The 15,810-nt window shown below is 37.5% G+C and overlaps 2 protein-coding genes across 2 annotated transcripts in view; both read right to left on the bottom strand.

Moving 5' to 3' along the window:
- NSF (N-ethylmaleimide sensitive factor, vesicle fusing ATPase) overlaps positions 1-15,810 on the bottom strand; it is a 165,991-nt gene that overhangs the window by 25,911 nt on the left and 124,270 nt on the right. Inside the window, 2 exon segments of the mRNA NM_001133578.1 lie at positions 2,363-2,442; positions 4,674-4,740. Of these exon segments, the coding sequence (NP_001127050.1) occupies positions 2,363-2,442; positions 4,674-4,740 (147 nt within the window).
- LOC103892836 (vesicle-associated membrane protein 5-like) lies at positions 12,382-15,502 on the bottom strand. Its single transcript, XM_054537454.1, has 2 exons — positions 15,418-15,502; positions 12,382-12,847 (listed from the first exon to the last, which is right to left on the bottom strand). The coding sequence occupies exons 1-2, from the start codon at positions 15,500-15,502 to the stop codon at positions 12,471-12,473; spliced, it is 462 nt and encodes a 153-aa protein (XP_054393429.1). The 3' UTR covers positions 12,382-12,470.

Here is a 15,810-nt window from a genome sequence, read left to right as displayed (position 1 = left end):
TCCTGGACATTTCACATAACTGGAATCATCCAATATGTGGTCTTTTTGACTGGCTCCTTTTGCTTAGCATGTTTTCAAAGTTCATTCATGTTGTAGTATGTAATGGTACTACTTTTTTTTTTTATTGCTGAGTAATATTCCATTATATGGCTATACCAGATTTTATCAGATAAATGTTTAGTTATGAATAATGCTGCTATGAATACTCACATACAAGCTTTTATGTGGACGTATGTTTTCATTGCTTGTAGGTGTATACCTAGTGGAATAGCTGGGTTATATGGTAACTCTATGCTTAACCTCTTGAGGAACATTCTTACCAGCAGTGCATACAGGTTCCAATTTCTCCACATCTGCGCCAGCACTTGTCATTATCTGACTTTTTGATGACAGCCATTCTAGCAGGTATGCAATGAGTGGTATCTCACTATTGGTTCTGACTTGCATTTCTCTGATGACTAATGATGTTGAGTACCTCTTCTTATACTTATTGGCCATTTGAACTTTACTTATTTTTGAATGTTTTCACTCTTATCATACCCTGTCTAAATATAAACTCCAGCAATGTGAAAACACTTGAGCCCACTAAAATGAAAAGACACTGAAAAAATTTTTTTTGTTGATAAGGTATTGGTGAAGCACGTATGTATATAAACCTCTATGCCATTGGCTGTGAGATTTAAAAGCATAAGATAATGTTCCTTCCCTCAAAAATCTTACAATAAGTTTTACAACACAGAAACAATTATTCTTAAATCTTAGTGTGGCAGATCATTCGTTAATAGTTTCTGTTTATTTCTGTTAGTATCTACTTTGGATCACAAATGCTTCTCAGCCAAGGGGGTGTACCTCTGTTTAAATCAATGTGTATAGTATTTAACAATGTAAAGAACAAGAAGTATAAGATAGCACTGAAGTTAATCTTCCTTCTCCCAAGTGACTTTTAGCATAAATTATTTTCAGCTAAAAAAGAAGAAATATTTTAAGAAATAAATTTAAATGCCTAGAAAAAGTCCCACATTCTAATAGTTTTTAAAATTAATATGCTGATATAATAAAGTTTTTTTGTGTGTGCATAATATATGTAGATGTTGGGGGTAATTATTTCTGTTTCAGCAACTTTAGATATATACATTTACTTATTTATGAAAATATTGGAGGAATCATGATATATGTAGATATTGGGGGGTAATTATTTCTGTTTCAGCAACTTTAGATATATACGTTTACTTATTTATGAAAATATTGCAGGAATCAGAGAAAGGGAAAATACACTCACCTCTCTAACTTCACCCTTAGTATAAGCTAAGACTCCAATTACTAGGAATGATGGTTTATGAAAAGCTGATTTAAAAATCCTTCCACAGTACATATATGTTGCAAATTTTCAAGACTGTTATAGGTTATGTTTCTTTTCATTATTTTAGAAGTTAAAAAAAACTCTAGAAAAACCAAGACAAGTCATTTACTTTTAAGTGCAAAATACACGCACATATATAACTGTTAAATTAAAAATTAGATTCACCAGTTTAAGAGTAAATATTTTCCTTACAGATTAGTTTCTATCTCTAACTTTAAATATGAGATTCTCATACAGACATTAAGATGCTTTTCAAGTCAGTGCTTAACTGCTTTGTACCTGCCTTTGATTGGCATTTTTCAGGGTTACAGCATGCAGAATCAATCAAGAGAACTCATGTTCTGTGACACAGCCAAACATGCTCTGGCAGCCTCTACATAATTAACATATTTAATCAACCTTCATAGGTTGGTTTTAAATTTGTTAACCCCAAAATCACAAGTCTCTAATAGCCACATCAGTAAAAATGCAACCACAGGAATCAAGATCCTGGCTATAAATTCACTCCTCAAAAGTGCCACATGACCCAGGAAAAATAACTCAAGATCATCTGTTAAAAATAGTTTTTTTTAACTGCCCAAAGAAAATAAACCTAAATATCCCCATAAACAAATTTTTAGGAAAACCCATGAAATCATAAATGAAACATATGGGAATATATTCAATGCCTTCTCTATTAATATCATAATCTCCCTTGGGAGTTGGAGGTAGTAGGGATATGTAATATGGTGGAAAACTTACAAAACAACAAAATACAATGTTAATTGTTGTATGCCACACAGAAACTGTGGGATTTTGATTTCTTCAGAAAAGGAATGGAAAAATTCTGTTGAGAAAATAATTTACCTTAAGCAGAAGTCAAGACCAGATGACCTTTCAAAATCCTTTCAACAACAGAATTTTATGTTTATGATAACCTGCTTATTTAAAGATTGCACCATTATATGCAATTTACTGAAAAACTCTTTGTTAAAATATTCCTTATTAGTAGTATTATTTTACCTGAGGAGGTGCCTTTTTCAGTAAAACGAGAAGGGCCTGTAATACAAGATTTGAAAATCGAGGGCCAATAGGGACATAATCTGGAAAAGAAACATTATTATGTTTAGGGACTTGATACACATGTACGTATTCCAAACGCTGTTTTTTTTTTTTTTTGCATCAAAAGTAAACACAGTCCCTACATAAGCAGAATATGTATAGAATAAGAAAAAAATTTTTAAAGAGTAAACAGTCTTAAATAACAATCATACAACTATTTATAATAAGAAAAAATATCTCTAATAACCTAAATGCTTAAAATATAAGAACTCTTATCTGTAACTTTTTTTTTGAGACAGGGTCTTGCTATGTTGCCCAGGCTTGTCTTGAACTCCTGGGCTCAAGCAACCCTCCTGCCTCAGCCTCCCAGGTAGCTGGGATTATAGGTTACCATAATCCCACTGTACTCGGCTCTACAAATTTTTTGAAATAGCTTCTAAATATTCACTTTGAGTTCATGTAGGTGTTTTTTCTGGGATTATTTTGGAAGGAAAAAAAAATTCCAGGTGTATTTACCAAGCATTTCTAAGAAGTTACTGCAAACCATGGCCATTCAGTACACTGATATTAAAACATGATGTTAGAAAATGGGCAAAGGGGAAAATAAGGAATTTCAATAAAATGGAAACAATGGCAGAACCACTAAGATTGGCCCTCAGATGGTAAGGAACAGATAACTTTCTAAGAGAACATCCGACCTGTTAAACATTTACCAATAATTCAAGATTCAGCGTAAATGCCACCTGCTTAGCTTTCTCTGCATACTGATATGCACCCCTGCCCTGTGCTCAGAGCTACTTGCAGGCCCCCTGAGGTCAAAACTGATCCCTCCATTTTCAGACTATCCACCTGATGAGAACAGTGGGAGGGAAAATAAAAATAAAAAAATAAAAACCAGAATATCCAAAATACATGGCACATTCTACTTTGCATTAACATTTGCCAACATATGTTATAAAGACAGGCAGCATCTTCTTTTTCTGAGACTCTAATACTTCTAATAGAGGAGGAAGGGCTCAGCAAGTGCTTATTGAATAAATGAGCAAGTATGCACAGATGATAACTATTCATACCAGTGAAATGTACTCAGAGGGCACACATTCCTGACATGGTAGTGTTGCTATGACCACACACCTCAATTGTGTTAAGATAAAGGAATTTACACAGAGCTATGAGTTTGTGCCTAAAAGCTTTTAAAGAAATCATCCCATAAACTGGGCTGAGATGTATCAAACCTAGCAGACCCAAAACCCATTATCAATTTATGGAGACCTCACAGATATACCTGCTTTGCTTTATAACAGACACTGCCAAAACTTAAAAAAATAACAGAAGACCAAAAGCAGGTCTGAAAATCATGGGAAAAATGCAGTAAGAACAGTTAGCTTGAAATCACGACTACACCATTATGGACAGCTTAAAGAAGAAGGGATTATTCAGACACTGGGTAGTATTTTCAGATGTTATTAAGTCACCAGGTGGGTTTCTATTTCAATAGAGTGTATTACCCCTTCCTGAGCCATTGTTGTAATGAATTTATGTCAGACTGATTTAATTTTACAGTGAAATAAAATTAACAACCTTCTGGCCCTTCCTTGCAGTTTATTTCTTATGACTTAAGTGCCAGGACCAAGTCTTTTTCATGTTTGTAACCTGTAGGAGTGCACTTCAACATAGGAGATATTTAATACATATTTAAAAAATTACTATAAAGCACTTTTAACTTACAAAATTTTTTCAAGATTTATTATCCCATTTTTGTCTTCACAATTACTCTGTGGGATAAGCAAGAGAGGGATTATAGTCTCTGTTTTGTAAGAGCAGAAACTGAGGTGCAGAGAGCTTACAACTTCTGCCCTTGGTGTTTTAGTGAATTTGCGGATTTCACTGTGATCCTAAACCCTTCTTTCATTAGTTCTGTCAAAGTTCACAAGTGAACTTCTGAGCTCAGAGGTCCTAAATAACAGATATACCCATCAATGAAAATTACTAATCATTTACTATGGCAAGGGCACACTGGAAGATACAAAATGAGACGTGGGCCCTTACAAGAAAGCAGTTTATAATGGTGTTATAGTCACAGGGCATATTAAAATGAATACTATCATTGATGTCAGCTATTTAAGAGAAAACGTTATATTTCTTTGTAAGACAAAGAAACGTATTTCTATTGCTTTACAGTTTATAAATACTTGTTAATTTTCTCTTGTAACTTTTGAGATATTAGCTGTAATGTGGCAAAGATAATACAACAGCAGAAGTTAGGACTCACCAAGCAATCTCTCAATGTCATCCACAACCACACAACTGAGCTGGGATTTGTATGCATCATCAAAGATCTGAAAGAAAACAAAGTCATTTATTATCTCACCGTCCTCCATAGTTATGACAATTTCCAAGAAGTTTAGTTACTTCTTGAGCAATACTAAACAAAGCACAGGAAAACACCAACACTTTGGACTATAATAAATTAGAATTGACACACTGGATCACTGCTGAACAGAGAGCAGGCTAAGGCTGTTTTCAGCACTAACAGCTGTGTGTGTCACACCTGGGCAGGCTGGGGACTAGCTGATCGTTAATCAACTGACACATCCCATCACTTCTATCACACTGGTCTCTGGTGTCTGTGTCAGGAGCAGGACTTTAGTGTAATGACTCAAGAGCTAGATGGAGCCACAAGAGATGTGTAAAATAAAACTAGATGTCATTTTATTATCTGTGAGAATTGTGGCTCTGTTAAGCAGAAGTAACACTGAAAGATCAGAATTCTGTCAACTCAAATCAGACCATAATGGTAAAAGAGTTTACAAAAGAATTAAAGGTTGAGTATGAAGGATCAGATAGATGTACGTATAAAACCAGACAAAAGATATGAATGCACCGTCTTAAGATGGTCAAGGAAATGAGAATGAATATTCAGCAGTGAAGGAACTGTTTTCGCCTGGCAAGGATGTAGTAATTTCAAATCAGACAGAAGAATTAGCTTATCTGCAAGTTGAATAGAAGTACTCAAGGCCTTGAGACTAGCGTTTTTGGAAATGAAGGTCCTATTCCAGAGACTACAGGTGGGGCTCAGGAAATCTCATCGGTGTCATGAGTAGAATTAGTTTCTGCATCCCAGCCCAGTCTCTCTGGTTGGTAACCAACCTCAGTACACCAAGATAGTAAACCCCATCCCCACCCACACCAACATCTTGCTTGGAATGGCATATATTCCTTCCTGGGTATCTTTTAACCATTGAAGATTCATAATTAGGTACAGAAATAAAGTCAAACTCATGATATTAACCATTTTTCATGTTAGGTTTAAAAACAACCTGTGTATACTTGGTTTTTAAAGTATTCCTAACAATTAAGTTACCATAATAGAGTCTCACTGTGACCATCTTGATTCAGTTCCTTCCTTACATCTTTCCTGGCACAAATACTGACAATTTCTCCAGATATTTAATCGGGTCAACCCCTCTGGTGAAAACGTTTTCCTATGCACCATCCCTTTACCCCCTAATTACCCTCCCACACTCTGTCTAAACCCCATCTAGCCTTTCGTCCTAAGCTATCTGTCTCCCCACTGGACTGTTAGGTGGATAAAAGCTTTATTCTGTTCGTGTTATGTCTAGTGCCCAGCACAGAACAGAATTCAGTAATGATGTCTGCTCTATAGTTTCAATGGTTGAAACAACACAAGTTCCAATTCCATCTTGCCATAAATCACATCTTCTCCTTTGGCACAGGATTTTGTATATTATGTATATATATTGATTCATTGTACTATTTTTGTATTATACTAGATTGCAAGCCCTCAGATGGCAAGCACTGTCTTAATTACCTCTGTATCCTCGTATCATTTAATATAATGCCTTATTAGAGAGTAATTAAGAAGTATTTACTAAAAGAATAAATTTACACATTTTAAATTCAAGTAGAAATATTAAGTGAGAAGTTGGAGATATCTGATTGAAGTCAGGGAATGGAAATCACTCTCAGGGCAGTGACTGCTGAAACCATGACAGAGGAAGCCATCTTCAAGGAGAAACGGTAGAAGAAGAAGAAAAAAGGCCTAAGGATTGAGTCTTGGGGTGCTGCCTTATTCATTCACTCACTCAACAAGTATTTTTGAATTCTTATTATGTATCAAGCATTAATGAAGGCACTGCAGAGGATAATAAATAAGACAAAAATGATCCTACTTTCACAAAAGTTAGAGTTGGGGAAGCAAGTCACATGTAATTATAACAAAACATGACATTATTAGGCTAGGGGAAATACAAGATGATATGGGGGCACAGGGCAGGCAGTATTTCCCCAGTGCCTTGGAAGTTAGGCATAACTATGGGGCTTGCTTTGGTTAATGAAATATGAGGGGAAATAGACCCCTTTCTGAAAGAAGCCTTAGGAGTCACTGCATGATTCACCATACTCCTTTCCCTGCCTTGGCTATCATGGAATCAGATGTAAGATGGGGCCTCTATTATCTATTAGCTTGAGTCTCTGAGAAAATATAATGAACAGAACTCACTGTCTGAGCCATGATGGAAATATAGTAGTGTGAATAAAAAATAAACTTTGTTGTGTTAAGCCACTGAGATTTTCATGCAGCATAACTTTCTTTCATGCAGCATAACTCAGCCTATCTTGACTCTTAAATGGACTCAGGGAGTCAGGAGAGTCTCCTAAATTTAGGAAGTGACACTTAACCTGAGACTTGAAGCATGAACAACAGTTAACCAGTGGAAAGGGTGGAAGAAAGTGTTCTAAGGAGAATATACTGAAAATTAGGAGACACAGAGAGGTGAACATTCAGCAACACTGCAGGAACGGTCAATAAGAATTAAAATAAAGTGGCGTTGGTGTCAATGTCAGTGGAGTCGTAGGTGAGATGAATTAGAAGAGGTGATGAAGGAACTTGGACATAAAAAGTCTTACAAATTTCATGAGTTAAAATTTTATTGTAAAGGCAATAAAAAGCCACTAAAGGGTTATAAGCAATGGACTGACATGTCAGGCTTATGTTTTAGAAACATTTTCCTGATTGTATAGAAAAGCATTAGAGGGGAATAATAGCTAATTGAGATAGTGGAATTCTAGGTGAGAAATGATGGTGGCCAGTGAGTGGGTGTGCTGATAAGTGGACAGAATCTAGAGATGTTCAGAAGGAGGAACTGAAAGAAGGTGAATGAATGGGTGTGTGATGAAAGAGAAAACTGCAGTCAAGGATCTGTCCTGATTTGGCAACTGAAATAAAACACAGTGGTGAAGCTGGTTTGAAAATGTATCATGAGTACATTTAAAGAGCAAGAAGAGAAGGGCCTTTTATCTTCTCCTCCCCAAACACAGAAAAAGAGAAAATGAGAATAGGATATTTATTTCTGTCTCTTGATACATAATGATGGCTCCTTTTGGCTTTGAGTTTGGTACATTCAAGACAACTGAAAAGCTCAGAAGCAGTTCTACAGCGGTTCTTTGCTACTTTTTTTGAAGACAGAACCAATAGGGCAGCCAATCTGGTATCTTATAAACTCAGGTAATTTTAAGGAATCACTGAAAATAATGCTTTGCTTTTCAAATCATTTTTCAGAATTCTACTAAAAGCTCTGATGCCAGCATATAACTCTGACCATCAGGCTGTGAGATCATGGATTAGAGCCACAGGGACCTGGGACACCACAGCCTGGCTGGTTGCAGTAGTTCTGTTTTTCCTCCTCAAAACAATGTACAGCTTATATGGCTGCAAGGACCTTACTCAGGACATTGCTTAGGCCTAAACTGATGATGACTTGCTACATGGTATGTAGTCTCACCAACTTATCTCAGACATTGTAATTCACAAAGCATTTCAAATCACTTCACAGTTGACTGCATGGCCTACACATAACATTTGAGAGGAAAAATACCTGCAGCAGTCACTTAATATCAAGTAGTGACGTTTGTTTTTTTTTTTTGCAGTCGGTCTCTGTGCTAATTACTACCAGAGGGAGAGGTGCGCTCACAGCAAGCTCTATTAACACACCGACCATGACGAAGGCTGTGCAATTCCAGTTGTAACTTGACTAGTTTCAGGTAACCAGTCAACTGAAACTCCTCCGGGTAGCTACTCTGCTCTAATTTAAATACATACACACACACACACCCCTTTCTCTTCTCACACGTATATTTTCTTCCTTATCTAGTCACTAGTGTAACCTGTGCTCATACTCTTCCCAGGATCCACGATTTCTGCCTAGTCTCCTCAGTCCCTTAGTCCCTTTCACCCTTTCTGGCCCAGGCCCCAGCAGAATTCTCACTAAGAATATACTCAGAGTTGGCTGGCAAGTACATGAGATTAGCTGCCACAGTAAAATCCAAGTGAGATATTTACATACTAAGCCGGGAAGCTGCACCACAACTTTAGGTAGATAAATCCCAGAAGGAAGAGAGGTACTGGAAAGAAAGATGTGAGAAAAGTAAAATTGTACAAACTGCCCTAGTCAGACTAGTACAACTGAAGTGCCAAACTCATCGTGAGTTATAGCACACAGCAGGTAACACAGTGCTTGCTCTAGATCCAAAGATGCCCCAACACAGAAGATACCAGGAGGGCTGAGGCTGGAGGTAAGAAGGTAAGAGCCGTATCTTACAGACTCCCCCCCAAAATTAATCTTAAGAATGTATAGTCAGCCTAGTTTTATTACGAAGTTTCCTGTAGAACAGGTAAAATTATCAACATATATACAGGGTCTTAAAGTTAGGTGGGAAGTCTGAAAGAGAAGGCTAAAGAAAAAAAAATAGGAAGAACTGAAGAAGGAAACAATGTGGGAAAGAGTGGCATCAGTCAGCCTGTGTCTCATGAAATAACGGGAGGTCTACTCTAAAGGAAGAGCAGCTCTAGAAAACAAAGAAGCCCATTATATCCACCTGTGCACATAATGAGATTGTCATATTAAACTGTAACCTCCCTTGCATGCAAAGGTGGAGGTACGACACAGGCTGGAGAGGCATGAGAGACAACCCAGAGTGTGGGGAGCCTGGGCTTAAGGCAAGAGTGTGCCACATGCACTCCGTGAGCACTGAGGGACAGGAGAAGCACAGCTCTGCCACGCAGGGATTAGGGGCAGGTCTGAATATGGTGCTCAAGGACATGGCAAGCTCTTAAGTCCCAGAGCCCACTCCTGGGATCTTGAGACAAGTGGGGAGCCACCTGTGTGTGGGACAAGGGCAGCAGCTACGGGCTCCAGCGTCTGCACAAGTGCAAACGGGAGCACACCAGCATTAGTTCCATTAATCCCAGCCTTTCGGGATCACAAGCCACAACAAGCATGCTCTCAGGAGATTCAGCCCTCCATCCTCTGGGACCTCCTTAGTACCCTTAGGTAAGCAAAGCCAAACACTCTGGTTCTTCTGGGAGCTGAAAGAGTTCATCTCAATTCTGAAGTGCTTGGCGTGAAGTACCTAGTTAGTAGAAATCTGATGACTGTAGGAATCTGATGGCTTAGAAAATCCCTAATGCAATAAATCTGTCAGCGATTAGTTAAAAGCATACTCTAATCATACTTGGTAGCATATAAAAACGTAAATGAGCAAATTCAAATGGGCACTATCAGTAATAATCTCTAGTTTCTAAAAATAACTTGGGAGTAGACCAAGCAAACATTAGCTGTCTGCTAATGAAACTGCCTCAGGAAGTGGACCTAAACTTTTGGCAAAGCTCTAAAGCTTCCTGGAATGACCTTAAAATCCTTTATTTGTTCTCCCTGCTTTTCAGGAAAAAATCTTACATTTTCACATATCGTGAGCCACAGAGAAGGGTATTCTTAATAATATAAAAAGTCACAAGGTCTGAAAGTTCTGCACCAGCCTCCTTTCTATGCCAAAGAGATACAAGTGCCAAAAGACACACTGTATTGAACAAAACAACAACAAATGCCCACCCCCCAGCCATACAGGGACCTGTAGTCACTTCCAGAGTGCCCACTTCTCTCAGCTAATACATGCAAAAACTTCAACAAATCAGCTACATTATATATTAGGATGTTAACCAAAAACATCCAAATTCTGTTGCTTAGTAACTGCTGTCAAAAGATCCAATTTCCAGCTCTGCTCTTTGTATAGACTAAACCATGAAAAGAGGAGGATTAGGCATCACGATTCTGTTCTGTGCAGACTACAATTTGCAGTGGGATTTACAGGAGGATATTCAAAGAAGATTATTTCTTTCTTGCAAAGCTAGTGGAAAGGAAAATTTCTTCCATTAATTTTCAATCCTTTGAAAATAAGACTATATCATGTTATTAATGGGTACAGTTTTATAAATCACTGGTAGTTTTACTTAATTTTGTTCAAACAATTTAGTTCTATCTGATTGTTCTACTTCATCTCTACTGATTGTATACTCAGAAAGCATCAAGATTAGGTAATTAGCTAAAATCAAATTCTGCTTTCTTCTTTTGTTCATTTAATGGCACAAATAGAACTAGTAAAATAGATTTTAAAAAAGTATTGATGCAAAAATGGATAAAGGAATTAAAATTTAAAAATAGAATGAAGTTTGGGAAGCAAACATAAAATAGGGGAGAAGGGGAAGGTCTGTGAATGCTTCAAATACCTTAATGGAACATATGGTATACCCCCCAGAACGTGAGGACAATACCTCATACATACTTCAGCAGTGTTGAGGAGTTTATCCATGGAGAAAGGATTCACTAATAAGCAAATTAAGAGAAGTACAAGGTGAATTTTAAATTAATTGAGAATAAACTACTTTCATGTATTTTAGCACCATCCATTTGTGAAAAAGAGGCAATAGTATAATTATAATAAAATCTCATGTACTCATTAAAGCAAGCCTAACAGCCCTCTCTACTAACAAAAACTCCTACCTGTTGGTTTAAGTAATAAAATGGTATGTAAAGATGCTCTACGAATTAACTAATTCAGACCACACGTCTTTAACAAAAATTAATGTGTTACATATTTTTCAGTTTCACAGACTATTGTCATTGCAAAACATTTTGAAAAATCTTAAATTTGATCATTTAGTCATTGAACTGTAGCTAAAGAAATAACTAAATGCCAACCTTCTGCTTATCAAACTGGCAAAAAATGTTTTAATATCAAGTACAGGTGAGAATCCCAAGAAACTCATACTCTTATATGATGAAGCTACAAGTGTAAATTGGTACAACATTCTGAAGGGGTAGGCTTTATAAAACCAAGAGCATTTTTTACCTAAGAGCTTTGATAGCACTATGTATCAAAAATCTTTACAATACTAATATTTTTACCTTAGCAATCCCACTTCTGAGAATTTGTCATAAGGAAATAATAAAAAATGTATGTATAACAATAAGTAAAAATAACCACTACACTTCATTGATTTCATATTATATCCCAGGCACTGTGTGATACTTTACAGAAATTACCATCTAATTCTCATAACCCTATAATGCAGCTATTAATATTATCTTCATTTTACAGATGAGAAAACAGTGGCTTATAGGTTAAATGACATATCCAAGGTCATTCAGCCGGTCAGTGTGGAGAGCTGAGCAAGCCCAAATTCTCGGTCATGTTATACTACTCTAGTGAAGAAAAATCTAATGAGAAAATGGGGGCAGTAATTTCCTTAGTTTGGTAGTCCTATGGAATACTGTTTTTATATAAATTTTAAATTTTTAGTTATGGCTACATAATAGTTACACATATTTATGGAGTACATGCACCATTTTGATACAAGTATAAAACATGTAATGATCAAATAAGGGTAGTTGTGAAACTCATTAAGCATGTATCATTTCTTTTTGTTAGGAATATTCAATTTCCACTCTTGTAGTTATTTTCATCTATACATAATTTTTTTTTTTTAATCAGCTTTCACTGAGCTTCAGGTGGGGCTGGCCTGGCATGGCCAGTATGGCAGGGTGCCCTTGAGGGGCCAGTCTGTGGCGTGACAGGAAACGCAGGGGTGCACATGTTGGGGCTGCCCTTTGGCACTCACTGGGGTGGGTCAGGGGAGAGCAAACACCAAGGTTCTCTGAAGACCGGAACCAGCCAGTGCAGCCATTTGGCTTCTCCCTCAGGACCAGCTGAGTCAGTCCCCAAGCCCTGAGATGGTACCTGCATCCTGGGTCTGTGGGGCATTACTGGTGTCACTCTCAGGGAGAAAGATGGCCAGCTGCTCAATCAGGATGATGAGCAGGCTACCACCCATCACTAGCCCCAAGTAGATCCGGCAACAGATGTTCTCCCAGCACTTCTTCTGGGCCAGGGTCTTTGTTGTCTTGCTGAAGGCTGAGCTCATATCCAGGAGTTGGTCTGAACACTGCTCCAGTTCGGCCAGCTTCCCATCATGCTCCAGGACCTTGTCAAAGTTGTTAAGTGTGATTTCCGTCACCTTGTTCGCTTGCCGCTGGCACTGCTCCAACTCTTTCCCTGCCAACGCCGCCACCACTAGGCCCGTTCCCCGAACTACACATTATTTTATTTTTTAGACGGAGTCTTGCTCTGTTGCCCAGGCTGGAGTGCAGTGGTGTGCTCTTGGCTCACTGCAACCTCTGCCTCCTGGGTTCAAGCGATTCTCCTGCCTCAGCCTCCTGAGTAGCTGGGATTACAGGGCATGTGCCACCACGCCTGGCTAATTTTTGTATTTTTAGTAGAGACGGGGTTTCACCATGTTAGTCAGGCTGGTCTCGAACTCCTGACCTCGTGATCCCTCCCACCTCAGCCTCTCAAAGTGCTGGGATTACAGGGGTGAACCGCTGTGCCTGGCCCATGATTTTTAAGTATAGTTAATTTACTGTGCTTTCGAACACTAGATCTTATTACTTCTATTTAATGGTATTTTTGTTACTACTATCCTTCCCAGCCTCTGATAACCATCATTCTAACTCTACCTCCGTAAGTTCAATTGTTTAGTTCCCATATATGAATGAGGACATGTGATATTTGACTTTCTGTGCCTGGCTTCTTTCACTTAACATCATGTCTTCCAGGTCCTTCATCCATGTTGTTGCAAATGACAAGGATTTCATTCTTTTTAAATGGCTGTGTTACAGTCCACTGTGTATATGTGTCACATCTTCTTTATCCATTCATCCACTGAGGGACATTCAGGTTGATTCCATTCCACTACTGTGAATACTGCTGCAATGAACTTGGGAGTATAGCTAACTCTTTGATATATGATATTATTTATAATTGTGAAAAAAACCTGGAAACAACCTAATTGTCCAACAAAAAGGGATTGTTCAGATATTAGACAGCTATTAATTTAAAATAATGTTCAGATTAGCTTTAGTTACACTGAAAAAAGTTCATAATATTTTAAGTGAAAAAAGCAAGTTTACATCAGTATGTTTCAATGTAATCCCCAATATATAAGGAAGGGGTATATGTGTTCATGTGTACACATGTGTCTGAGTAGAAAAGAGAATTGAAGGACAAATATGAATTTATTGTTATTTTCTTCTGTTCTTTCTTGTATTTTCTAAATTATTTCTGTAATTAGAAAAAGCTACCTTAATTTTTGCACTTACAACAACAAAAGAAAGGTTTTCTCCAGAATTATAAAACTTTATAAATTATTTGTGCTCTGAAAAAAAAATTAAAACATCTTCTTTCCATCCTCACACTAAAAATGGAGGTACAGGCCGGGTGCGGTGGCTCACACCTGTAATTCCAGCACTTCAGGAGGCTGAGGCGCGCAGATCACGAGGTCAGGAGATCAAGACCATCCTGGCTAACATGGTGAAACCGCGTCTCTACTAAAAATACAAAAAAATTAGCCAGACATGGTGGCGGGTGCCTGTAGTCCCAGCTACTTGGGAGGCTGAGGCAGGCGAATGGCGTGAACCTGGGAGACAGAGCTTGCAGTGAGCTGAAATCACGCCACTGTACTCCAGCCTGGGCGACAGAGCAAGACTCCATCTCAAAAAAAAAAATAATAATAAATAAATAAATAAATGGAGGGGCAAGAACAGTAGTGGGAGGTAGACTAGAACTTATACTAAAGAATGACATTTACATTTCATTTTCAAAAACAACCTGGAAGACAGCATCTTTAGACTGGTTTGAGCCCTCAGGCTTTTGTCAACCTATCATTAGGTAACAATGTGAAAACTATTTGCAGGGAAATATTTTGTAATATTTCTAATATATTTCTAAGAAACTTATGCTTCATTCCTTTCTCTTTTCTGAACTTTAATTACAAAGAATAATATTTTTCCCCCAAGGAAAACCAAAAATTCTAATATAAATTTATTATACTGCTGAAGCAGAAATAATTTTTATAACTTTAAGAGTGCATGGATGATCCAGACAGTGAATCATGAATTAAAACAATTTTGAATGAGCTTGTATGGACACTTATTTTTATACTCCCTAGCTTTCTACTCATCTAAAACTCTACCTTGAAAGGCTTCAACAATTTGAAGATTAAATCATAAGTTATTAAGCCATTAATTTAACCATTTAAGCCTCTAAAATCAGCACATATTACCTTCCCCCTTCAAGTCAATTTGCAAGAGATTAAAATAATAAAAATGATAATATCTCACACTTACAAAGTAGCTTTGATCTGCAGAAGCCTGAAGTACTTTTTAAAAACTTTATAGAAAAACTAGGACCATCCACCCACATCTCAGAGTACATCTGAGGTAGAAGCTGGCAGCTGGTGGAAAGCAATGGAGTAATTTACCATCTGCAAAGATGACTACTACTTTTGAAAAAGCACAGGAATAGATGATTTAGGAAAATGCAAATAGAATTAGCTATTCAATAAATAAATGGGACATTCAACAGCTACAGATTTCAAGGGCTGTTATTTAAATTTTTACCAGAAGAAGTGGGTTAAGGGTTCCCATCAGAGGGAAAACGAAAAACAAAGAAAAACAGCCCTACCTACTCTAGGGAAATCACTGGTCCCAGTTATTCTATTCAGATTTTCCTGGGAAGGACAGATACTATTGGTTTCACCTCAGAGACAGAATAAACTATGATATTATAAGTTCTTTTTGCATCTGGCAATATTTCCCTTTCACACTCAATTTCAAACATTTTTATGTATTTCTCTGGACTCTTCAGTGTGTATGCCCGGAATCCTGCTACAAGTTCTGCTTCCTCCATCATCTGAAGGACCCTGTGCAATTTTCTGCCACCTGCACAAACAAGAGACTAGCTTCTCAAGCTTACATTTTTTGGGAGTCATCTTCCTTTTACATCTATTTCTCCTCTTCAGTCTCTTTAACAAAGAAACACCGAAGAATTCTACATTACATCTTTATAAAGCGAATGCCTAAGGGCAACGTAAAAGAAAACTCTGAGCTGTCTTTACTAGGTAGCACTTCAATTCTCAAGATTCTTTTACCTCATTCTGATTTTCCCACATCTCTTGGACTTACAGTCAGTTCCTATCTATAAAAGATCAAGCATGA

The sequence above is a fragment of the Pongo abelii genome, chromosome 19 (genome assembly GCF_028885655.2).
Source record: "Pongo abelii isolate AG06213 chromosome 19, NHGRI_mPonAbe1-v2.0_pri, whole genome shotgun sequence".
Classification (NCBI taxonomy): Eukaryota; Metazoa; Chordata; class Mammalia; order Primates; family Hominidae; genus Pongo; species Pongo abelii.
The sequence above is the reverse complement of the archived record's forward strand: the minus strand, read 5'-3'. Positions and strand labels throughout refer to the sequence as shown.